Source organism: Onychomys torridus, chromosome 6, assembly GCF_903995425.1.
Source record: "Onychomys torridus chromosome 6, mOncTor1.1, whole genome shotgun sequence".
In the NCBI taxonomy this organism is placed as follows: Eukaryota; Metazoa; Chordata; class Mammalia; order Rodentia; family Cricetidae; genus Onychomys; species Onychomys torridus.
Window position 1 is genome coordinate 45825150 of NC_050448.1, and position 26746 is coordinate 45851895.

General features: G+C 40.6%; 2 protein-coding genes across 3 annotated transcripts in view; one reads left to right on the forward strand and one right to left on the reverse strand.

The window, feature by feature from the left end:
- Nucleotides 1-26746, forward strand: part of LOC118585520 (IQCJ-SCHIP1 readthrough transcript protein) — a 745628-nt gene that overhangs the window by 67811 nt on the left and 651071 nt on the right. The gene's annotated exons all lie outside the window — the stretch shown is intronic.
- LOC118585522 (protein SET-like) lies at nucleotides 14053-14805 on the reverse strand. The gene has a single exon (XM_036190180.1). The coding sequence runs from the start codon at nucleotides 14803-14805 to the stop codon at nucleotides 14053-14055; it is 753 nt and encodes a 250-aa protein (XP_036046073.1).

The window sequence follows — 26746 nt, forward strand, 5'->3', positions numbered from 1 at the left end:
TTACATGGAATTAATTCCATAAATAGTAACTGAGTACTTACCATGGACCAGATCATTATATTTGTGGAGAAGGCACACAAAGGAAATCAGATGTGACCATTGCTTCCCCTCCTTCAACTAGAATTCCAGTAAGGGAGCTAGAAATAATAATGACAATATAGTCTAAAAATGTAACAATAAATAAAATGAATTACTCATTTTCATAGAAACACTGTGGGCAAATTTCAATAAAATTTATCTTCTGTCTCCTTCCTCGATAGGAAAAAAAAATCTATTGCTAGAAGATGACCTAAGATGGCACATTACAGGCCATGGCAGTGCAGTCCGGACATTCTGCACACTAGCTGATGACACTCATACTTCATACTCACAGACAGGAATGATTTTGAGTCCCACAATACTAAGTCCTTTTCATAACCTCGAGTCATCAAGAAAAGGTGAAATGCTATTGAAGAAACAAGGAAAAACAGAACATATTTTAGAAAAGTTTTTGATCTCAAAATACCTAACTAGGACCTCTATATCACCCACTCCCTTCCCAAGGCTCATGGATCACAGCTGAAGAGGGCACAGACAGATGGTAAGAGCCAGATGTGGGTGACTACACTGTGACAGTATTTTCAGGACACAGCAGGGCAGTTGCTCATATGAATTCACAGCAGTTATGACAGCATGTATGACTCCCGCATAAGCTCAAGCCAGACAAAACATCACTGTGAAAAGGGAAGAGGGAATGAAGTTCCACCCTTAGCTGCTGGGAGAGAAGGAGGAGTCAGCTTTCTTTAAGGGTGGGACTCTCTGGTAGGTCAACCAAGCTCCTGTGGACAGGCACACATCCAACAGTGTGGTGGAATATTATTTGAAGGTGTGTCACTTTTGTTCATGTTGCATTTGTTTAACTCTGTGGAGCTGTGTTACTGTGCCTGTCTAAAACACCTGATTGGTCTAATAGAGAGCTGAATGGTCAATAACAAGGCAGGAGAAAGGACAAGCGTGGACTAGCAGGCAGAGAGAATATATAGAGGAGAGATCTGGGAGAGGAAGTAGTCAGAGGAGGAGGACTTCAGGGCCCAGCCACCCAGCTACACAGCAAACCATGGAGTAAGAGTAAGATTTACAGAAATAAGAACGGGAAAAGCTCAGAGGCAAAAGACAGGCTGATAAAGTTTACGTTAAGAAAAGCTGGCAAGAAACAAACCAAGCTGAGGCCAAGCATATAGTTTATAATTAAGAATGAGCCTCCCTGTGGGATTTATTTGGGAACTGATTGATGGTCCCCACAAAAGATCCAAAACAACCAACACGATAGTATAGGAGCAGCACAAATTGGATTTGATGGGTTAAGGGGGCACAGATTTTATGGACAGAAAATGGGAGATCTTGGGGGAATGTGGCAGAGGGAGTGAATATGACCAAAATATATTTTATGAAATTCTCCAAGAACTAATAATTTTTTTAACATCAAAATATAAGTTCTGAAACGAATTTACTTAGAATCTTAAGCAGGTCTCATGTAGTTGTGAAAATGTTGTAGACTCATATCTAAACTTATTCTAGGAAAAAATGAGATAAAAATCCTTACAAATATGGGTTGAGTGTAATTCTGTGACAGAGTGATGACTGAGCATGTGTGAAGCACCTGGGTTCAATCACCAGGACAACACACACATATAAACATACACACACACACACACACACACACACACACACACACACACACACACTTTACAAATCATCTTTTATGAATTATTAACTAACCTTCCCTTAATCAACTATCTCAAGTGACCAAAAACTCTCTACTATAAAATAATAGGATAGATGCCCATGACATTATGAAGGCCCAAAGTTATTAAGTTCATGAAAACCTGCTATAACTAATTGAGCTGTGTGCCTTTTGAGAATACTGGTTCCTGTATCTATTTATTCTTCACTCTTTTGTCCAACAAAGATGGCTTGGTCCTCTAATCTATGGTAGCCATTGCTTTGGATACAGAAGATGGGACAGTGACCTACATGTGTTGTATTTACTTTTGTAATTATGTAATTTAGATAATTTGTCCAACATCTAAGGAATGAAAATGAATGTGGAGGGAGAATTGCTCAACTGTATGAATATTAAGTGAAAAGTTATAGTGGGTGCTTTTGTGATTACTTAAATCAATCTCTTCGCATTTAAGTGTCTATTTTTCTAGGTTCACAGGATCTACCAGTCACATGTGCCTGTGACAGCATCTGGGGTCTGTGTCTAGCATCCATTTTGCTAGCTAAGTGATGTCAGGACAAGTCTAGTGCTGTGACTCCAGGGTCAGCTGTCATGGCAGTTTCCTAGGAGATTGGTTCCTTGGTTACATTTCAATGACTTCATAACTTTTTCTTACTAGTTTTGACTCCACTTTAGAGGGTAGTGTCAAGCAGTGGCTTGTGGAGGCACTGTAGGAGGGAACACAGACTGCCGGGATTGATCAATGTCCCACATGCAAAGAGGAGCCTTAAATCGTTGTTGTGACATGAGGATGGGGTGAATGCACATCCTATGTTTTAATTCAGAATTAAATATTTAAACCATTCCTATGGTTATACCCTTAGTCATTTTGACTAGCCTGTCTGTGTCAGCCCTTTTCCCAGGTGAAGGTTTCTTCCTCTCCTATTGAAATATCCAAGCTTGGAGAGCCTCTCCAGAAGGGAGCTGTCCCATTGTCTATCCCTGGCCTTTCTCTAATCTCCTCTGCTTCAGTTCTAGAGAATTGTCCACCAGCGGTCTAAGCACATGCTTTCCCAATAGAGAAACGCCCCTTTGGTCTACCATGTCTGGGAGCTCCAAGCAAATTCTCTTTGGATTAAAAGTCTGAGTCTGAATTTGGGAACTGCAACCCTCTTTCCAGTCTGAGTGTGGTCCTGTGGTCACAACTGCCTGATGCCTTGCAGTAGCCACAGGTCATGTTCAGCACACTTCCATCTCTGACACATACTTTGATTTCTTATTTTTCACATTTTCCTTTGGATCGCCCCTCCCCCCTCTCTCACTCTCACTCTCTCTTCTCTTCTTTTTCTTTTCCACACAACTCTTTCCTCTTCATGTTTGTTTTCCACCTCTGTTTTTTATCCTTCCCTCTTCCAGATCCAGTGCGGCTGAGACACTGTAAGAAATGAAACAGAAATTGCCTCCACTAGGCACTAGGGGCCAGTTTCTTCAGTGATTCTTGTGAATGATGTTTCTGGACAGTTTCTAATGAAGGGCAATAACCATTGGTCATTTATTCTTGCCAAACCCATAGGTGATGAAGATCCCACCTGTCAACTTCAAGAACTTTAGAGATGACACATAATGCTTCTAGATATTAACATTGTCTTTGGCCTTTTGTAGGCTCGGTTTACAAAAGGTGTGATCACAAGAAATTGTGTGGAAGATAATTCTCTGTCTCTGTCTCTGTTATCTAAGGCCATTTTCATATAATATACTTTGAGCATATTCTCTCTAAATCTATCCACCCTGCTTCCTTCTCCCCATTCTCTTAGAACAAGTTTGCCTTAACTTTGGCATAACAAAACAAATACTGCCCCTAAGTTTCCAGTCATTCACAATAGCTTTAACATGTCAATTTCATGTTACTTTCCTGCAGATTATTGTGTGAACTCAATGCCAGAGGTCTTAAATCTAAATTTTAATTCCAGAAGGCAGATACTACTTTACAAAAGTGAAATAATTCTGAAATCTCCAAAAATATGTATTATTCATGCACCCAAACAGCACAGACAGCAGATGGGCATCAACAAACATTTATTCAGTGATTTGCAGATAATTTCTGGAGTAGTGAAATTTGGCTCTTTTGTCTAGTGTTAAAATTGACCACACTATTTGGAAAATTGAACTGTTGTTATAACATACACACCTGAAAACAATGTCAGAGATGAACATATGCCTTCTCATTTCTAAATGCACTCATGTGTTTAGCACTTTACACCTTTTCACAGCCTTCTGGCTCCATCTAGTTTCCTATATGTTTTCATTTAATATTTCTTAAGCTCTGCTATGTGGTAGATCATTTGTGGTAGCATATTTGGTTCTCTTTTGGAGGCATTTCAAATTTTATTGGGAAACTGCAGGGTTTTGTTTGTTTATAAGTAAACTGGGGTGTGGCCAAGGAAGAGCTAATTCAGGAGGAAGACTTTCTGATGGAGGTGGGCCTTGAATGACTGCTATAAAGAGAAGCTGTGGGGGAGTCATGGACAGGGGAGGGGAGGGTCTTCAACTGAGCAGAGGAGAGGTTGCACAGTATACTTCAGGAGCAACGACCAGACCCACTTGATGGCTCATGGAGACGCTGGGTAAGTGAGCAGGGGAGAAGCCCTTTCTGGAGAGTCTGAATACCAGGTGAAGCAGACTGAACTTGATCAATGTTTTTAAAAACAAAAGCATGAGATTGCCAGGGCTTTCGTGAAGTTGGCTCTGGTCCTTTTGTAGGAAGGTAATGAAGGGAATGGGTAGACAGGATTCCAGGGGCCCAGCTTTATTTTACACACTCTTAAGTAGATGCATTGTTTCTTTAAGAAGGCTCCTGGTGCTAAAAATAAGCGCAGAAACCAGTACCACAGTCAATACAAAGTCAAAGATGTTTTAGTACATCTGGGGCTTAGTTACTAGAAGAAAGCCAAGTGGGCCTTATTAGACTGCTTTTCATGCTCTTAAGTCTTTATAGCTCACACCTGGATGCTTTAGCTATGGACTTGGTGCTTCAAAACAGCAGATATTCTCAAACCCGCTATGTTTAACTTTGGGTGGCACTGCCTGATCTTTCCACTGGTGAATTTACCTTTCTAATTGTGTTTTGCTTCATCCAATGCCAACATTAGTTTGCATTCCCATAACACAAGGCTGGGCAGGTGGAGGAAGGGGAGGGGAGTAAGCAGAAGAAATGAAGAGGAGGGTTGTTGTCTGGAGAGCTGGCTCGGGACATGGAGTTAGACACACATAACTTGCTCTGTGGACAATCCCCTCATAGGTAATTACAATCAAACAGGGTCTAGAAAACTGACTATTCATTTGACAAGCGGTGGTAGGTCTGCTCCAAATAAATGTATTTACAAGTGGCTCCCTTTAAAATTCATGAGCATAGGATTGTATTTATCACCTCTGTGTAGCAATTATCTATCTGTTTCTGGTGACTGACTTTGTTGCCTACAAACAAACAAATGAAAACAACAACAAAATAATAAATGTTTCTGGTCAAAGGAAGCCCTAGGTGATATGGCTTGCTAAGCAGCCGTTTATCTTTGCATAATGTAAGTAACAGGCTTATGCTAGCCTATTAGTGGGTGTAAAGTACAACTGAAGGCAGTCTAACAAAACCATCCTGGCTAAGGCATTCCATCACATGGCTAAGGCATTCCATCACATGGCTAAGGCATTCCATCATATGGTCTTGGCAGAAATGTGTGCCTAAGGTAGAGACAGAGATACGGCAGCATAAAAAGGAAGGGTTTCCTTCCTTTCTTTGTCTAACATCTGCACGATTCCCGGTGGCCCACCTTCAGCTCTCCAATGCTGTTAGTTTCTTAGGTCTTTCTTTCTCCATTCTAATTCTCTCTCTCTCTCTCTCTCTCTCTCTCTCTCTCTCTCTCTCTCTCTCTCTCCACCCCATTTACACCTCGGCTGGTACACACACACCCAGCATAGTACACATGTTGCATGTTCTTCTTGTAACATATTTTGAAGATGTTTTGACTTCAGTACATTAAGTCACCTTATTTTTCTGAAAAAAATACACATAGTATACATGAATAAACTAGTTTTTTTTTTTTTTTTTTTTTTTTTTTTTTTTTTTTTTTTTTTAAAACTGGCTTCCTGTAGATAGACATCTGGGCTGACTCCATTTCTTTCTGATTAAAGCTGGTGTAAAAGGAATATTCCTGTGACCAGTGTAAGTCACTATTTCCTAGAAGAATTCTTAGGACACAGAGTATGTTTATTTTAGTACAGTGATTAGTACACGTAAGATTTTCTATCATATCAAATTTTCTTTTTCTTATTTTATGTGTGATAATGATACATGCACACAGTATGTAATATAAATTGGATTTCTGTTTCAAAATATGTACAAGACACAGTTATGTGACCAAAAGCCACACATGTCTTTGAGCTGAACTTTTGCCCTTCCCAGCCACAGCTGCCATGCCTCAGGGTCTTGTAGGACTACTACACTGGAGTGTGTGCCTGACACACTGGAGTGTGTGCCTGCCGCACTGGAGTGTGTGACTGCGCACTGGAGTGGGTGACTGCTGCACTGGAGTAGTGAGTGACTGCTGCACTGGACTGAGTGACTGCCACACTGGAGTGTGTGCCTGCCGCACTGGAGTAGGTGATGGATGCACTGCAGTGGGTGACTGCCGCACTGGAGAGGGTGACTGCTGCACTGGAGAGGGTGACTGCCGCACTGGAGAGGGTGACTGCCGCACTGGAGTGTGTGACTGCCACACTAGAGAGAGTGACTGCCACACTGGAGTGTGTGACTGCCGCACTGGAGAGTGTGACTGCCACACTGGAGAGTGTGACTGTCGCACTGGACAGGGTGACTGCTGCACTGGAGAGGGTGACTGCCGCACTGGAGTGTGTGACTGCCGCATTGGAGTGTGTGATTACTTCACTGGACTGTGTGACTGCCACACTGGAGTGTGTGACTGCCGCACTGGAGAGTTTGACTGCCACACTGGAGAGTGTGACTGCCGCACTGGACAGGGTGACTGCTGCACTGGAGAGGGTGACTGCTGATCTGGAGTGTGTGACTACCACACTGGAGTGGGTGACTGCTGATCTGGAGTGTGTGACTGCTGCACTGGAGTGTGTGACTGCTGCACTGGAGTGTGTGACTGCTGCACTGGAGTGGGTGATGGATGCACTGAAGTGGGTGACTGCTGATCTGGAGAGGGTGATGGCTGCACTGGAGTGGGTGACTGCTGCACTGGAGAGGGTGACTGCTGCACTGGAGTGGGTGACTGCTGCACTGGAGTGGGTGACTGTCACACTGCAGTGTGTGATGGATGCACTGGAGTGGGTGACTGCTGATCTGGAGTGTGTGACTGCTGCACTGGAGTGTGTGACTGCTGCACTGGAGAGGGTGATGGCTGCACTGGAGTGGGTGAGTGCTGATCTGGAGTGGGTGACTGCCGCACCAGAGTCAGCAACTGGGGAAGTGCAGCAAGGCTCTCTGACACAGAGGAATATCTCTCCTGTGATTTACCCCAGTGGTCAGACGTCATGTGCTGGGGTTTCTTGTTCATCACTGGCTGTCCTTAGTGGTTGACATGAAGGGAAGTTTCAGAACTCAGACCTGAAATGAGCTTTGGAAAGTTGATTTGCCATCATGCACAATCAGCTACCCCTGTTCATGGGAATTCAAGTTAATGTTCCTAATTTGGATCAGTGCAATTCAAGGATCAGTGAACTTGCATAGGAGAGAAAAACATTATTTTTATTGTCCCTGTCTGAATTGAAACATTGTTTTCAATTTAGGAACAACCGATTTTCTCACTGAAAGGAATCACAGATACAGCCATGTCGCACTGTCATGACTGCGTATCCTTTAGTGGCATTCACACTTGTCATATGATCAAAACCTGAGGACGGTGTTAGACACACCGCCACTGTTCTAAAGTGTGGACTTGGGATTTGTTTAGGAATGGTGAAGTGTGCAGATTAGGCATGACCCTGAGCATCCAAAGGAGGAGTTTGTACTCACAGGTCTCTAGCAACAGGAGCCTGAGCACATTGTGCAGGGCTACTTGGGGAAACATGGGAGTCATCATGAGGCAAAACAGAGACGGGGGAGTGTGGTCCTCTGCCATGCCTGGGTTTGCTTGGGCAGGTTCAAGGGGCTGGGTGAGCTCAGGCATGTATAGTTGATGATCTTGAGCTACAGAGGTCTTTTCTAGTTGTGATGTACCTGACTCTTGACTGTGTTGGCAAGCAAGTTTGACAGAGAGAATGGCTGGGGCTATGAATCTGCCAATAGAATCCCTTTAGCTCTCTGGGGACCAGGAACTGGGGACCAAGGCCCCAGGTGGCAGAGCATCATCAAGAATACAGAAAATAAGCAAGGCATGATACACGCCTGTAAACCCAATACTCAGGAAGCTGAGGCAGGAGGATCTCAAATTCTAGGCCAACCTGGGCTATACAGGGCAAGGTTCAGGCAAGACTGTGACCTGAGATCTGTCTCAAACAAAGAAAATTGAGAAAATAAAATTAATACCACAATAGTTTAATTATATGCTAGAAAAGAGACATAGGAAAGATGTGATCACAGCTGGGATGTTAAAATATTTAAATAATCTAAGCAGCTGCTTTCATGTTTCATTTTGTATATTTACATCATCTTGAGATAGAAACTATTGTCTCTATCCTGTTGTGTCAGTGATTGGCTCTGAAGACAGAGTTGGTATCTTTCTTTGCTAAGTTTGGCTTATTGATCTAAGTTCAGAAAACTTAGGGCAGAAGGAAGATGCTGTGTAATATACTGCCACCCAGTTCCTCCATTTACAGTCCCACATCACCTGTCACCCGTGCAGGCTGTAGATGCACACCATGGTTATGATTTATCAAGCACTTCCTACATGCCCCAAATACCTCTATGTGCTTTTCATATACCCTCTCATTTCTTCTTTATGAAAAATTTATAAAGTATGTGTAGTTCTCTCTCATTTTCCAGGTAAGCAACACAGTCCATTTGTTAACCACCTGACCACACACTAGTGGCAGAGCCATGCTGGGGTTGGGGCAGTGTGGTTGCAGAGGCCAGCACTCCTGTGCCATGCCTGTGGTATGAGCAGATTAGCCTATCCTTGGATGGTATTGGGTGGATGGCTTCTTTCCCTGCTCTCACATGATGATTGAGAGTCTGTGTATATAGAACGTTTAAAGCCAGTCTGAGCACAAATCTAGCAAGCTTCTATCACTGGGTCTAGAAGCTCTAAGCCACATAGCAAAGGGATTTAGGTAAGGTAGCTGTGGAAGTGAATTGACAGTATAGTTAAGCTGTGTTTGTTAATAAATCGTTTGCTAAGTTAAATGCACTTGAGTGGTAGCCCCTTTAAACTCGCTGTTATGTGACTTGATCATGGACCATCAAACCCAACAGTAACTGAATGACATCAATAGCCATCTCTCTGATGCATCAGGGATCACTGGCTAAAGAAAGAAACACAAGTCTTGGGACATACAGCTGCTTCTTCACTCACCTTTCATACACACAGTATCAGATGTCTGAGTTAGGCGTTTATATGTAGGGTATGGCTATGTCTTCTTTGCTACTGATGTGCATATATAATATTCTGCATGGTTGTTTGTTGGTTTGTATTTAAGATGGTCTTCCTATGTAACCCTGACTGGCATAGTACATACTCTATATCGTAGTTTGGTCCCAAACTCATGGCAATCCTCCTATCTCAGCCTACTGAGTGCTAGAATTACAGATATGCACCAGCAAGGTTTTGCTAAGATTGACAGGCTGGCCTTGAACTTGAAATTTTCCTGACTTATTTTCTGAGTAGCTGGAACTACAAACTTGCACCATGAGGATTGGCTTCATTATTAATTTTTAAAGTATTAGGAAAAATATTCTCATTAACTTTACTGTTGAGATTTTTGTATAAGCTTAGTGCAGTTGGGATTAAGCCTAAATGCATGTGGCAGCAAATCCCAATAATTTAGATTATATTATATACCATACAAACTCTTTTCTTTGCATGTTCCAGAGCTGTTTTAGAAGGTGAATGATGATAAGGCAATCTTCCAGATTGTAGTTCCATTATCCTCACATTTGGCCCATGACTGCATGATATAACATGGATATTCAGCACTAACAATCATGTCCTTATTTCAACCTGATAGAGGAGGAGAAAGGCACACACAAAGAGTGCAGTCTGTGTGCTTGTAAAGAAGTCTTCTTGGCACACCACACTTACATTTGCATTTTTGTTTTAATTGGTCCAAGGTCAGTCTGGGTAAGGGATGCTGAATGTACCAAACTAAAAATTAGTGGTTGCACTACTATGCAGTAGGACAAATGTAAGTATTCATTTACAGTCTTAACCACAATTACTAGTCGAACATTGCAATAATGATTGACGACACCACTGGGGTGACATGTCACAAGCTCAGTTGCTTTTGAAGGCAAACAAATGCCTTGGACGTGATAGCTGCACATCCAAATATGTAGTGTGATATTGCCATGTACCACAGGGTATTTGAAAGCCAGCCCTCCTGGACAGTATATTGGTGCAGTGGTGGCTAGTTCACACAAAACCCTCTACTCAGACAATGCCCAAAAGGGTGGTAACCAGGTTTTCTGTATCCTTTAGAGCTATGGGAATGGAAGCCTTTGCTTAATCTCTTGAATTCTATAGCTCAGCCAACTGCACATGCTTGAACAGAAGGCTGTTTCCGTGTTTTCAATTACAACAGAAACTCTACTGAAATAAGCTTCATTTAGGAAAGCCTGGGCCATTGTCAGAATTTGTCAAATGCATTTTTAAAAATATTAGCATCTCTTAGAAAAGTAAACACACATATGTCTTTGGAAGTCTGGAATCAAGCAAGTGTACCATGCACTAATTTGAGTCACTGGCTCATTTTCCTACTTTTTTGATTTGCAAAGAAATAATTTTATTGATGTTTTTCTCTAGCAGGTGGAAATCATAATAGAATCATGCAAGGCAGGAAAGAGTTGCTAGGCAACTATTTTCAGTATTTAAAAAAACTCCAAACCTTCGTTTTAAATATCAGAAACTTTAGTTATCTTGAATTTGACTTTTAGTGAACCTATGCAGTTTACAAAAGTTACACTACTCTTGTCCTGTTTCTCAGTCTATAAAAGCCTTCACCAATGATGGCACATTCTTCAAAGATAATTTTAGACCTGGGTCATGCTAGTTGCTTTGTGTGTTTGAGAACTATTGACAGGAGGATTCTTAAATGCTGTTTTCAATGTTCTTGGAGTTAAAATTATGCCTACGCAACTCTTGGGTACTTCAGAAAAGTGAATTCATTGTAGGCATTGGATTGTAATTTTACTTTGACATAAAACTCCTTCAACCTCCTACCCCCACCCTGCAAAAATAAATAAATAAAGTCAATTGATTTGCCATGAATGAGTTCAAGAATTTTGAAACACTGCTGGTCATTGCACCAAGGGCAGCCTTGTGGGGCTAGGGGGATTTGCACGTATTTATCAGCTCTGGTGCTGCCTAAAGCCTGGAGGGTGGTTCCCTATGGTTACAGACGTATTTCCTGTGAATGGAAAGTTGAATGACCTCCTCAAATTGGCCTGTAGCTGACTGTGATATCCATAGAGGCCCCAAAGGAAGACAAAACAGTACTTTGACATTTCTGGTATGCTTCCATCATCATGACTTCCCAGAGGCCATTGGAAATGACACCTGTCAAGCACCTGACACCTGAGGCAGACCTGCTGCTAAAGGGCATGTGTTTCATGCATGTCCAGATGCTAGAGATGCAGGAGTCATTATCCTCTGCACACAGTGTCACTGAATTCTGAAAGGGACAATATTGGTATTTCCTAGTTTGGCTGGTGGGTCTTGAACAAAGTGAGGATTGACAAAGTTTGCCTTTGACTCATGTTGATTTCTCCTGTGCTATTCTATTCAAAGAGTTCTCTGCTGACATTCTGGCTGTCTAGAAACCCTAGCAGAGTATTCTCCTGTCATTTGAATGTACAGAACAGCTGGGCTCATCTCCTGTTAGAGTTTTGAGCCTTCATAAAGGCTTTTTTGGTGTCACCAAACAACTCCCAAATCATGACATGGAGACTTATTATTAGTTATGAATGCTTGGCCTTATCTTATGCTTGTACTACTAACTCTTACAACAAATTTAACCTGTTTCTCTTCATTTGTCTTTTGCCTTGAGGCTTTTTACCTTTCTTTCATTCTAAATGTCCTGCTCTGTGACTGGCTGGCTGGCTGGCTGGCTGGCTGGCAGCTGGAAGGCTGGCTCCAGGCATCTGTCTCCCTCTCTCCTTCATTCACATTCATTCTCTCTCTCTCTCTCCCCTCTCCCTCTCTCCCTCTCTCCATCTCTCTCTCACCTAGATTCTTCCTCCAACTCATTCTCTCTGCCCACCAACCCCACCTATCTATTGGCTGTTCACCTTTTTATTAGACCAATCATGTGCCTTAGGCAGACAAGGTGAAACAGCAACACATCTCTACATAATTAAACAAATACAACATAAACAAATGCAGCACACCTTTACATAGTTAAAGTAATACTCTACAACAATCCCCCCTTTTTGTCTAAATAAAAAGAAAGGTTTTAACTTTAACATAGTCACATAGTAAAACTATATACAATAATAACAATTATCAACTAAGAATTATATTTATAATTATATATCTAGTCCATTTGTATTTGTCAGATTTAGAAGAAATACTCCATTCTTTATCTTATCTTGGTGATTCCAAAGCTCTGTACCTAATTTACCTTCTATAATAACTAAGGAGAACTGTAACTATAACTATCTGGTCTTTAATTCCATCAAAAACCCCTGAAGGATATATTACCTGAGTAAACAGGAAGTGCAGTGTAAGCCACTTCCAAAACTATAGAAACAACAGAGACATCTGGCTGCCTGAACAGTCACCCAAGATTCCTCTGCAACATTGGGACATTCATCTTTGGCCTACAAGCCTAGAATATCTGGCAGACTTCTCAATGAATTAGGAATTTTGAATGATTGTCTTGGCAAAGTTTAGCAGTCTTTTTCCATTGTATCCAGCTTGTACAGTTTGTACAGCATACTCTCAGCAATCAAGGCAATGGCAGTTTCTTGCCCAAATGGCTAGCTTTGCCACAATGAAAGCAAATTCCATATGGAGGTTCTTTGATGCCCATCATACTTTTATGAAGTAGATTGGTGCTGCCAGGAGCAGACATGCCTCACTGTCATGAAAAAGCCTTAGGTTATTAAACATCTTAAATGCCATATTCTGTAGGTTTCTGAAGCATTTGAAGAATATCTATCTATCTAAAATATATCTCTTTAACCTTGAAAACATACCTAATATGACTAGAAGTTTGATTATTGTAGATGGATAACTACTAACCTGAATTTCTTAATTATACATTACATTTTTAAATGAGCTGCATAAGCACAACACCCCATATAAGAGTAGAAACACACATACAGTGTAACAAAAACAACTTTAAATTTGTATCAATATACCAAAATCCACTCCAATGTAAAATATTTGAAGTTAATAGTTGCCATTTTATCTTCTTTTTTTCATTGTTAGGAGAGAATTTTATTTGATAGTGTCATCTTAAACTGCAAGGATGTTCATTAAACATCACAATCAAACATGTCAAAGGAGAAGCCATGTTGTCACAATGCCTACTTACCCCCCGCCAGATACCTCAACTCACCCTTGCTGACTTTCTATACCCTTTTTTTCTTTTTATTAAACAAGAGTAAGTAGACAGATACATGTTTGTAAATGCTAACTGTCTATATTCACATAGAGACACAGTGTAATCTCTGAGCCCAATATACAGAGAAAGGAAAAAAGCTAGAATTCTATGCATTACTACACAGGGGCCTAGCACCCCCAGCCTCTAACAGAGCCAAGGGGGCGGAAGGGTTTTTCTTTTTTCCCACAGAGCACCATGGTGGTATTGAATCCACAGTTTGAGACAACAAAGGATAAAAATGAATTTAGAACACAATAGTGGAGATTCCTTTCCTGTTGTATTTTGTTCAAGATATTACCCCCAAAATATGTTGAGAACCATGGTGTTGAGAAGAGACCTCAGGAACAGGGCTACTGAGCACAGGAAGGTGTGGGAGGGGAATGACCGCAACTTGTTCCCAGGGACTGGAGAAAATTTAAAAAAAGAAAATAAGAAAGAGGGTTGGGATTCATCAGTCTTCTGTGCTAGTCATCCTCGCCTTCATCCACCTCTCCTTCCTCCCCTTCATCATCATCTTCATCTTCTTCACCTTCATCTTCATCCCCTTCTTCATCAATATCTTCCAAGCCTTCCTATTCTTCATCATCATCATCATCTGCCTCTCCTTCTTCATCATCCATCTCAGAAACCAAATAGTGTTGCAAGGGGTTTGGCCAAACACCGGCTCTGATGACCTCTCCTAACTCAGCTGCACCGACATCAGAATGGTCAGTCAACTGGTAAAGCAGCTCCGGCTCTTCGTACAACCTCTTCCTGCTGGCCTTACTCTGCCTTTGACTTGAGCATTTTGTCAAATCCTTTCCAGATTTCCATTTGATTTCAGTGGACTTTGAAGATGGGTTGCCACTCTCATTTAGATGAAATTCTTTGGAGAGAACTTTATTTTCAAAGTGAGGATTTTCATCAGAATAAGAATTTATTCTGTAACCTGATCTAATGTCTTCACATTCTGTCACTTCAGCTCTGGTCAAGTGATGTAGACCCTCTTCGTCTTCCTCCCCAAGCAGTGCAGACACGTGTGGATGGTTGACAAATGTGGTTACCCAAAAATTTGGGATTTTGGCGATCAATTCTGACCTCTTCTGAAAAAATAGTTGGCAGAGTTTGTTATATTTTTGTTCTACTTTCAGAATGCCCCCACTGGCTTGTTCATCAAGTCTGTCTGTTTCATGTTGAACTCCATCAATGTGTTCAATTGCTTCTTGCTGTTCTTTTTGTCCCTTCAGCAGGCTGGGAGAGGCCGACTTGTCCTCCAGCTTTGGGGCAGGAGCCAATTTGGGTTTCTTGGGCTGAGGCAGGAGTGCAGATTGCCGTTTGGGGGCCATGGCACAAGGGAAGAGGCCGGGAGCCAGAGGCCAGAGGCCTGATGCTCACAGCAGGAAGGAACTCACAGGAACTCATCATTTTATCTTATATTCCTATATCCCCCCACAAATGATGACAAACATACATAACCCACCAAATGATCAAAAATCACCCACCCTACCTCTTGGAAATGTGGCGTTTTTGTCCTCTAGACTGCTTCCTGTTGTCTGAGGAAGACAGCATCTTTAGGTGACCCTGAGAAAATTTAGATAATGGTCAAGTCCTGGGGAAACCAGTTGTAACACTTCTTGTCCAGGCTCAGAATGGTTCCCATGCAGAGGGATCAGGATATACCTCACCTGACTTGTAGTTTTTCTTGGCTTATTTCTTTATGTCTGTAGTCAAGATTTTCAGGAGGACTCCCTTGATCAATCTATTAACCTCAAAGGAATCCACAGTTTTTTGTTTCCCTGTGGAAACAAAGGTATAACCTCTTCCAAAAACACAATATGTTTTCTGACTTCTATTTTTAATGTTAAAATATTCCTAAAGTATCTAGATTGGTTTAATTCAGCAGTCACTTTTACAATCCAATGTCTCTCAGCATCTGTTGTTCACTCATCAGCATTCAAAAAAATTCGAAGTCAACACAACACCATACAGGATCTAGACTTTCTGTGTATTTCCCATCTTTACATGGCTTTTTTTCCTTACTCTGTCTTTAAAGTCTTTATTATTTTTAAACTATTTTTCCCTATGATTGTCTATACCCATTTTCTTTTCTTTCTTAAGCCTTTGCACATTTTTAAGCACACTATAACCTGTTTAGAGTTTTTTTTCTTTTTTTATCTGTACCTATCTTTATTGCATGTCCCTAGCCTTTTCTGGCCACATGAGACAAACCTTAAACTGCTAAGCCACAGCTGGACCCTCTGCTGTGGCTCTGGTGGCTGACTGCACACCCTCCTCAGGTCCATGAGAACTGAGCCTTAAGCTTGTTTAAGTGTTTAACTGGGAGCTTCATTTAACTGCCCCAGCTCTAGGAAGCTGGTACTTTTTTACTTAGCTTAAAAGTAAAGTTTTACTTTTGTTTCTCCTTAACATGCCAGCTACTCAAGTGCTGGCTGTATGGTAGAGCCTCTTAAAGGAGTAATGTATCTTTTCTTTCCTTCTTTCTTCTTTTTTTTTCAGCTATTTCAGGTCCCCTGTGAAAATTTGGGCCCCATGTTGGATGCTAAATGTACCAGGCTTTCTTTTGGGCCACCAACCAGCTGCCACATCATGACACTGAGACTTATTATTAGTTATGAATGCTTGTACTTATCTTACGTTTGTCCCACTAGCTCTTATAACTTAATTTAACCTGTTTCTCTTCATCTGCATTTTGCTTAGGGGCTTTTTACCTTTCTTTCATTCTGTATGTCCTACTCCATGTCTGTCTGTCTGGTGACTGCCTGGGTGTCTCCCTTTCTTTCTCCCTTATTCTCTTCTCTCTCTCTCTCTCTCTCTCTCTCTCTCTCTTTCTCTCTCTTTCTCTCTCTCTTAGATTCCTCCTCCTATTTATTTTCTCTGCCCACCAGCCCCATCTATTCCTCTATTGCATATCTATAGGCCATTCAGCTTTTTATTAAACCAATCAGGTGACTTAGGCAGGCAAGGTGGAACAGCAACACATCTTTACATAATTAAATGTAGCATAAACAAATGTAACATATCTTTTCTTAGTTAAAGTTATATTCCACAACACTTTATGTCATGAGTTTCCATAGCAGCCCTTTCTGGCCAGGACAAAAGGACTTATTCTCAGTTTCTGATAAGGAAGACAGGTCATCTGTAGGTGCAGTTCACCTTGAATCTGAGAACTTCCTACCCTCAACATGGGTGGTCTGGCCAATATATGATTCACATCTTTGTGCTGTATCTCTTTGTCAGCGGATTCCAAGAAATTGGTTACTTAGCACTGTCCATTGAAATTATCGGAGGGAGAAATTGCATTTAACTTGCCTAAGCTACTGAACACCTTTACCCTATGATCCTATAGAAACTGTATCCTCTGCTCTTGTAATGAGGTAACAAATGGGAATTGTGGCTTCTTCACCATTACTAGCATTAGGAGCAATTCTACTGTGGCTAACTAGCCAGAAAGCAGAACAAAATGTAAAAGCCACAGTACAATTCCATTGGAATGCACATTCCTTTTGAATAATCATAAAGTTTGTAATTCCAATCAGGATGAGTCAGAGACATCAAAATAAACAGTTAAATTCTCATTGGAGAATTAGGCTAAAATGTCAATTCCAGGTAACGTTAAAATCTCAGCTGTGGAATTCAATGATATATTTAAAAGCAGCCAGTAGATGGGTCTCCTGCGGGGATATCATCCTATAACTAAGTAATTTGACTAGTTGGGATAGTTCTAAAGACTCTGAAGGGCATTGAATTCAGTTTTGTCCACTTTATTCTTTTGAAATGAAGATTGTAGTCAATAAGCCCTCTGAGAAGACCTTGGGCTGTGGAATACAGAGGCTGTGTGTGAGCCTGGGCTCATATACTTTCTAGATACAGGGACCTGGCTCCAAAGTCTCAACTGTGGATTCCTCTCTTAAAGCCCAGTTTAAGGCCAGGCAGTGGTGGCATACCCTTTAATCCCAGCACTTGGGAGGCAGAGCAGGGCGGATCTCTGTGAGTTCGAGGCTGGCCTGGGCTACCAAGTGAGTTCCAGGAAAAGGCGCAAAGCTACACAGAGAAACCCTGTCTCAAAAAACCAAAAAAAGCCCAGTTTAAAAAGAGAGCAGTGAAGTCATCTACCATTTTAGTCTCATCTAATATTAGCTCTCCAGTCCCAGCTAATTAAGGTGCGGTGTTTCATTCTCCTAGGCGTGATTATATTTAAATCACTTTTCTGATGTCTCCTTGTGGAAAGTTTTGTCTCCTTTATTTTCATCCTTATAAGCTAGTAATTTAATAACCAGCCAGTTCTTTGTATTTTTATCAATCAAAACACCAAACCTTATTTTTAAAGTTTGATTATTCTTGTAAATCAGTAGATGAATAAATATGGAATTTTTTACTTGAATTTAGAAATTAAAGGAGCATAATAAGCCAGGAATAGGTACTATTAAACATCAACCCATCATGAAATTTGTCAACATCTCTCTCTATATATCCAGATCTGTTCATATGTCCATGTATTTCTCTGTTCACTACATATATGATGAGTGTGCATAACACACACATAGCTCCCTGGTGTCTGTGGAATCCACATATTTGAGTTCAACCAACTGCAGATGGATTGAAAGTATTTGAGGGGGACTGGGGAGATGACTTAATGTGCAAAGTACTTTCTGGGTAAGTGTGAAGACCTGAGTTCAGATTCCCAGGCAAGGTGTTACTCCTGTAACCCCAATGCTGGAGGACTGAGATAGGCAGATTCCTGAAGCTTGCTGGCCAGCCAACCTAGACAATCTGCGGGCACCAGTTTCTATGAAAGACCCCCTCAAAATTAAGGTGGAGGGTGCTAGTGAGGACAACCAACTTTGACTTCTGGCTTCCATGTATTTACCTCCACACATGTGCATGTATATGTGTATATACTACACACATGAGAAAGTATATTTTAAAAATTGCACATATGTTGAACATGAACAGAATATTTATCTTGTTATCATTTCTTAACCAATACAGCATAATGTCCATTTACATAACATTTGCATTGTATGAGTATTATTGGTAATTTGAAGATGACAAAGTATTCAGAAGGGGTTGAGTTGTAACTCAGTTGGTAAAGTAGTTAGCATGCATAAAGCCCTGAGTTTTCTAGCCAACACAACATAAACCAATATGGTAGCATATTCCTATAATCCCAGCAGGTAGGAGGATCAAGAAGTACAAGGTCGGTCCCCACAATACAGCAAGTTCAAAACCAGCCTGGGATGCAAGAGATCCTGACTCAAAAAAATTTACCTCAGAATTTGAATATAGGTGATTAGTAATTGCTATGCTTTGTTAAGTAAAAGCTGAACATCTGTGGCTATTTGTACCCCAAGTGTTTTAGAATCAGTCCTCTGTGGATGCTGGCTGACAATGACAGAGAGAGATGATGATGGTGATGATGATGATGAAGATAGATAGGCACACAGTAGTAGACAGATGATAGATATTATAGTAACTAGCTAGCTATATGATAGATCAATAGGTAGGTAGGTAGATGGATGGATGGATGGATGATGGATGGATGGGTGGATGGATGGATGGATGGATGGATGGATGGATGATGGATGGATGGATAGAGCATTCTGGAAGGTTCCCCACAGGGTAATGTTCTGAACTCTTTTCCCTCAGCTGGTGGTGATACTTTGAGAGCTGTGGAACTTCTGGGAGGTGAGGGTAACTGTGAGAAGTAAGTCATTAAGGGCAAATCTTTGACATTTATAGCCTAACCCCAGCTCTGGCTGCTCCCTGCTTTGTGGTGTGCTCTGATGTGAGGAATGTTCCCACATGTTACTACTGTTGTGAATTCCACCATGCCCTTCTTGCTATGATTGGCTAGAACTTCTGGCACTGAGAACCCAAACAAATTACCCTCCCTTCAATGTTCTGTTGGATATTTTGATCATGGTTATATGAAGAGAATAGGGGTGGAGGTGTATCTACATTATAGCTGCACAGATTATTTATGCTGCACCGACACTGTCCTTATCTGCATAGTCCATCAGACAGATGCACTGTTCTCGAACTTCACCATCTATAAGCTTATTAAACAAAGATGATTTCTGGATCCTTCCACCCCAAATTAGATTCTGGGTGGGTGTCAAGAGTTTGTACACTTACCAGGTCATAGGTGACCTTCGTGGCACAGATGCCAGAATCGTGTGCAAACACCACTACTTGAGACTGGTGGGTTCCAGCCCTGGATAAAGGTTAGAATCCCCTAAGAAAACACGGTTTCCTGTATTCTCCAGAGAATTAAATCTGAACTCCTGGAACTGTGCCTCAGGCCTCAGGTGGTCCGTAGAACTCTAAAGGTTATTGTATAGAGGTGAGGCAGAGCCACCACTGTCAGATCAATATTCTTCAGACTTGGATCAGCTTCAAAGCCTCCTGGAGGGTTTGTCAAATATAGATTTCTGTCCCCAACCCAGGGTTCTGACTCAGTACCTATGGAGCTGATCAGAGAACCTGGAAGCCTAGGAACAGCACTCCAATACTTGAGAGATTGCTGTTATGTTTAGACTGACTGTTCTAACAGAGGCAGAACAAACTGAGTCATAACCTCGATGCTCTCTCTACCTTTACATGTTTTTAAAAATATTGCAGCAATATATGTTAATTTCATAAATACCTTTGTGACCATTGATCTAGTAGTTCCATTTAGAAAAACCAATTTGAAGAAATAAACGAGATATAAAACAAAAGCTATGAGCTTGATGCTTCTGAAACTGGTTTTTATAATGGTCAAAATACGATATGGCTAAAATGTCTGTGAGTAGGTGGTTGGTTTCATAAGTCATGGTATATCTCCATAATGGCAGAGCTATGGAAGTTAGCAAAGTGGAAAAACATTTGTCATTTAAATCGGATTTAAAAATACGTAAATGCTGTGTTATGACCATGAAAGAAGTATACATACTAATAACACCACAAGTAAATAAACCAAAACAATAAATGTCACGTTACCAAAAAGTATTATGTATTATGTCTTTTTCATTTTCAAATTTCTACAACTGTTTAAGTGCAGGAGGCATATATATGTATTTAGCATCAAGTTATTCTCTGATTTTCTTAAGACACTGCAGCTTTCTCCTAGTTCAAAATATAAGCTGTAGAAATTTTGCATTTGCTGTAGTTCCTTATTGTAGCTTTTCTGGAATGACAGCACATGTCCTCTGTACTGCAGGCGCTGCTCAGATGTTTTCTGAGTGATGCTAATTACTGCACAGGTGACACAGGAAGAGCTCAGAGGTTCCGTTTAGGTAGGGAACAACCAAAGGAGCATACTGGGACTGTTCGTGTGTTCTTTTTATGATGAGTGATGGGCGTACCAATGAAACTCAATTCTATTCACCATGCCTGCAATAGAACTTACAAGAGATGCCAATTAGTCCCTGTTTTCTGTGTTGGGTCCCTAAAGGAGTTAGGACTTATTTCTTTATGTTACTATGTAAGATGATGCAGCAGATCAATTTCCATGACTGGGAATATTCTTTCATGAGACTGCTCACTATAATTGCAATAGATCTGAGAATCAGATCTCCAGTCTTGCTTTGAAGACTTTGTGAAGACTAAACTACCTACCCTATTGCCTCCTCCAGGTTTGACCATTCCATCCTCAGGGCTAGAGAGAGAGAAGCCCTTGAGTAACACAGAGAACTTAGACTGAAGAAAAAGTGTTTATATTGTCCTCTGCACTTGTTTAGTATCCCTGAAAACTAGATAGTAATAGCAGTTTACAAAAAAATTGTACCTTTTGGGGCCGAAGAGATGTCTCAGGGGTTAATAGCACTCACTGCTCTTCCAGAGGACCCAGATCAGTATCCAGTACCCACATGATGGCCCACAACCTTATATAATTCCATTTCCAGAGATTCCAACACCATCTTATGGCCCCCTCAGGTACAGCATACACATGATGCCTATACATATGCAGGCAAAGCACTCATACACCTCAAATGAAAACTTATACCAATCATTTTTATAGTTTATTGTCAAAGCTATTTGTACTAATAGTACTCAGAAATGAGCTGTCTTTAGAACTCAAAATGGGGATTTTCACTATCATCAACCAAAGCATTTTCTGTATTTTTGGAGGGCATATTTTCTATTATCATTTTTGTTTATAATAAAAATACATTTATATTTAAAAACAAGTCTTACAAATGTCTTTGCTGACTTCTCTTTCTTTTTCCCATCCTTTCTTTCTGTATTTCTCTTTTTATGGACATGTGCCCCTTCATGGTAATTCCTTCAGAGATCATGAGTAATAATTCCCCCATGCTTCTCTGAATATTCTTACCCACCTCCACTAACTTGATAGAAAAATCAAGATACTTTCCTCCACACTCTGAAGGTATTTCCCACTGCTGTTCTCTACATTTCATTTGGCTGGTAAGTTTCCTGTCATCTGCTTGTCATTCTGTGTGGGAAATCCTTCTTGTCCTCACGTCATTCTTCCTTCTGAACCTTCCAAAATTTGACTACTGCATGTGTGGACACGTTAAATTTGATGCATTCATGGATTTTTCACCTGAAGACATGTGCTTCTTTTTTTTAATTCTAGAAAATTCTAAGTCATTATTCCTCCTGAAACATCCCTGTAGGTTCTACATGTGTCTTTGTCTTCTCTCACGATTATCATTATTTCATTTTTTTCTCCAAAGTCTTCCCCATTGAAGCTTTTACTTCATCCTTGTCTCTCTTTCATTTTTAATCAATCTCCTGAGAATTTTTAAACTTTCCATGAATCTTTATTTTCATTTTTGGTTTTTCGAGACTGGGTTTCTCTGTGCAGCTTTGTGCCTTTCCTGGATCTCACTCTGTAGACCAGGCTGGCCTCAAACTCACAGAGATCCGCCTGCTTCTGCCTCCCGAGTGCTGGGATTAAAGGTGTGCACCACCACTGCCTGGCTTATTTTCATTTTTGAAGCTTTAAGTATTGTTGTTGTTTAATATCTACTTGATCTAGTTTCACACTTTTGTGTTTTTGTTTCCTACATCTTTATGGAAGCACCCGTCTTGATTTCTTTAAAGGTTTTAAATAAAAGGTAAAATTTTTCAATGTGCAAATATTTCTCTATCATTGAATATAAAAATCTCCTTTTGATTGAAATGTATATTTTGTAGTTTAAAAAAGCACATTAGAAATCATAAACTGTGTAACAAACATCTCACACAATTTTGTAGTAGTAAGTCACTGTATATATGCCTATACTAAATATTGATCTTTTATTTTATTCTTCACTCTTATAAGGAGTGACCTGTATCCCAAAGTCAGTGGTTAAGTGCCTCATCCATAGTTGTCCATAGATGGTATGCTGAAATGTACCCATGAGCTTATTAGTGATCATTTGCTAATTCTCAAAGTTAAAAAGATATGGAATGCTATATGCACTGTTTTGCTATGGCATGTCTTTCTATATGTTGTGAATATATGTTGCTGTTATTGGTTGATAAATGAAGCTGCATTGGCCTATGGCAAGGCAGCTTAGAGGCTGGTGGGAAATCCACATAGATAGACAGGAAGAAGAAAGGCAGAGGCAGAAGAGACACCAGCCACTGCCAGGAGAAGCAAGATGTGAAAATACCTGTAAGCCATAGAACACATGGCAACTTATAGATCAATAGAAATAGGTTAAGTTATAAGAGCTATCTAGCAGGAAGCCTGCCATAGGCCATGCAATTGGTAATTAATATAAGTCTCTGAGTAATTATTTTACAAGCGGCCATGGGACTGAGGGTCCCAGCAGGACCAGAGAAACACGGGACCATGTGTTCCGGGCAGGACTGGAGAAACCTTCTATCTACACTGTTTTGCAATTTCTTATTTTGGCACTTGAGGTTTATGTGGACACAGGCCACATATTCTTGTGCCTATCTCATTGTGTGGTAAAAAATGTTTCTTTATGTAGGAGGCTGATACAAAGGGATGGAGATGGACTAGAAGAGCAGGCTGAGACAATCCATGGGAAAGAGTCGGGGGGCTGGTTCTGTCAAGACCTGATTTTATTCTTAAAAGTCAGCCTTATTGAGACAACTTATCTACAATCAAGTTACTAGTTAAAACTATTTCCCTCCCTCCCGTTTTTTCTTTTCAATGTGGTGTGTGCCTGTGTGTTATGTGTATGTGTTTATATGTGTATTATATGTATATATGTGTTTATATGTGTGTGTATGCCATGGAACACATGTGGAAGTCTGAGGATGACTTGTCAACTTATGGAAGTCAGTTCTCTTCTACCGTGTGGATTCTGGGAACTGAACTTGAGTCATCAGAATTGGCAGCAAATGCCTTTAACACCTAGCCATCTCACTGGTCTCCATATTGGTTAATTTGCATGTGTGATTTTATGCGCATTAACAAATGCAGACAATGATAGAACCCTCATGACAGTCAAGACAGAGAACATTCCATCACTTTAAGAGTTCCCTCAGGACCCCTGGCAGTGGGACCAGTAGCTATGCCTGGTGCATGAGTTGGCTTTTTGGAGCTCATTACCTATGGTGGGATGCATTGCTCAGCCTTGATGCAGCGGGGGCGGGGGGCGGGGGTGAGGTAAGGGGTGTGGGGGGATTGGTCCTGCCTCAACTGAATACTGAATGTACTAGGCTTTGTTAACTACCCATGGGAGGACATACCCTTTTGGAGGAGTGGATGGGAGGGTTGGAGCGGGGGGGGGGGGGGGAGGCAGGGGGAGTGGGAGGAGGTATGGGAGGGGGAACTGTGGTTGGTATGTAAAATGAATAAAAATTTTAAAAAGAAAAAGAGTTCCCTCAGGTACTATTTTGGTCAGTCCCCTTTCTTATCCCTGGGTCCTGGCAGCCACCAGTCTGACTAGGATTTCCTTTTCCTAGAGTTGTGTTTAGAATCATGATTTTGACATTCATTCACACTGATGTATGGGTTAGTAGCTTGTCAAGTACTAATAAGATATATGAACATTCTGCAACATACTTAACTATCATCTGAGGGAAAGAATTTAGTTTCAGTTTAAGCTATTATGACTGGAGTTACCATTCTCTTAGAAGTCATCAGATTAGTGAGGGCTTTTGGCTAGGATTGCTGAGTTATATGATATCCATATGTCCAATGTATAGTAAACTGCCATGCTCTTTCCCAAAGGCCATTTATACCATTTTATAATCCTATTATCAGTGTATAAGGGTTGAAGTTGTTTCGTGTATTTACTGGTGCTTAGGATGGTCAGTCTTCTTAATTCTGGCCATTTTAATTGGTGTGTACTTTTTCCTAATGACTCATTCATCACATTGAACATATTTTCATGTACTTACTTTGTTATTCATTTAAGATCTTTAGTGATGCTTCTGTCCAAATCTTTGATCACTTTTAACAAAGTTGCTTATCTTAATCCTCAGTTGGAGTTTTTTTTATACATTCAGTTTTAAAGAACCCTATGTTTGATTATTAAATATCAAACTCATCATACTATTTTTAGTAGTAGTATATATTTATTTAAAAGGAACAGTAGATTTTGAAATGACCCATGGATCTTAGAAATGTAAGTAAAATTTAATTTTTTAATAATAGCCTTATTTTCTACCATAGGGCATACACATAACTCCATTTATAATTTTAAATTTATTTTATCTATATTTAAAAATGAAAAGAAGCAGTTGAAGTTAGTGTTAGTAATGTAATTTATATTTTAATTTAGCTATATAAATTTTATGCCATTTCAACACATATTCAATATAAAAGTTAATGAGATACTTTTTTTCAGTCATACATTGATATCAATTTAAAATTGCATCAGTTTAAAAGCTCTAAATGTAAGGAGTTGAAGAGATGGCTCAGTAGATAAGAGTGCTTGCTGATCTTCCAGAGAACCCAAGTTCCCAGCATCAACATAGAGTGGCTTTCAATCACCTGTAACTTCAGCTCCAGGGGATGGAGTACCCTGTTCTGGCCTCCATGGGCACCTTCATACTTGCAGCATACATTCCCACAGACAAATACACATACAAGTAAATAAAAATAATCTTGTAAAAATGGTTTCAGTGTGACACCATTTGCATTTCAAGAGCTCAGTAGTTACTCCAGGTAAGAAGGCAGCATCACATTGGCCAAAGCAGTTCTTGAGGAAAGGCAAAGCATTTCAATTGAATAATCTCCTGCAGTAAGCACAACATTGTACAAAGCAGTGATAAGCCATATGAGAAGCAACTGTGTATCCAGGAAAACATCAAAAAGCAATTTCAACTTTGAAAACAGCTTTTCCTGAAGCACAGCTGGGTAGTTAATTATATAGCTTTGTGTTTCTCACACACTATGACATGGATCTTGGAGTCAAAGATCCCAGCAAAGACAGAAACACTTAAATTCTTTTTAAAAAAATTTAACCATTAAACAGAAAGCAGTAGGGGAGATTTTAGGCTAGAAAGTCCACAGCAAGTTTCTTCCTCTGAGCAAAAGCATTGTTGTTTAGCAATGTTTTAGCTTAATGATCAACATTAGTAGGGTTCCTTTAGCATCTTCTTCACGAGTGGCATTATCACAAAATTCCCATGCCAAATAGAAGAGTCCAGATATGTCCTCTGCTTCCTTCCCTCAACTAAACATTCCACATATTAAAATGTGCTGGATTGTCTCATGACTGTTACAAAGGCTGGTGGGGAAATGCAGCCAACAGTACCAAGTGCTAACCAGGATATGGAGTATCTGAGACTCTTGGGCACGGCTGGTGGGAAGAGAATGCCCAGCTGCTCTATGATGCTGTGTGACTTCTTAAAAAGAAGCCTGTTATCAACATTAATGGGGTTAACATGTAAGGCACATTTATCACATGGCTCAGTCCAGGCGAGACAGGCTTATGTTTCTGCTTGCATCCTTTCCAGCCTTGGAGTGGGCCTGAGGCCCACCTGAGCCTGTCCCAAGGCTGTGCACATTATTAAGGCTGTGAATCTTAATGCAGCCCAACTTCCCATCACCTTGGATGACTATGGGACCCATTCTTTAACAGGGGGTGGAGCAGCAGTCCCTAGTCCAGCGTTCATACAGATGAGGCTCTTTAGCTTCTCTAGTTCTAGGTAAAGACATATGCCTCAGTAGAACTAAATCATTTCTTGACCTACATCAACCTAGCTATAGCACAGGTGTTGGTGCCCACCAGAGAATACAACTCCTTGAGGCTTTAAGACTGAGCCTCAGCCAGCATGAGGTCATCTTAAGTGAAGAAGGGACTTCCATCATAACCCTTCTCCAACATGTGCAATAGAGTGTGGTGCAAA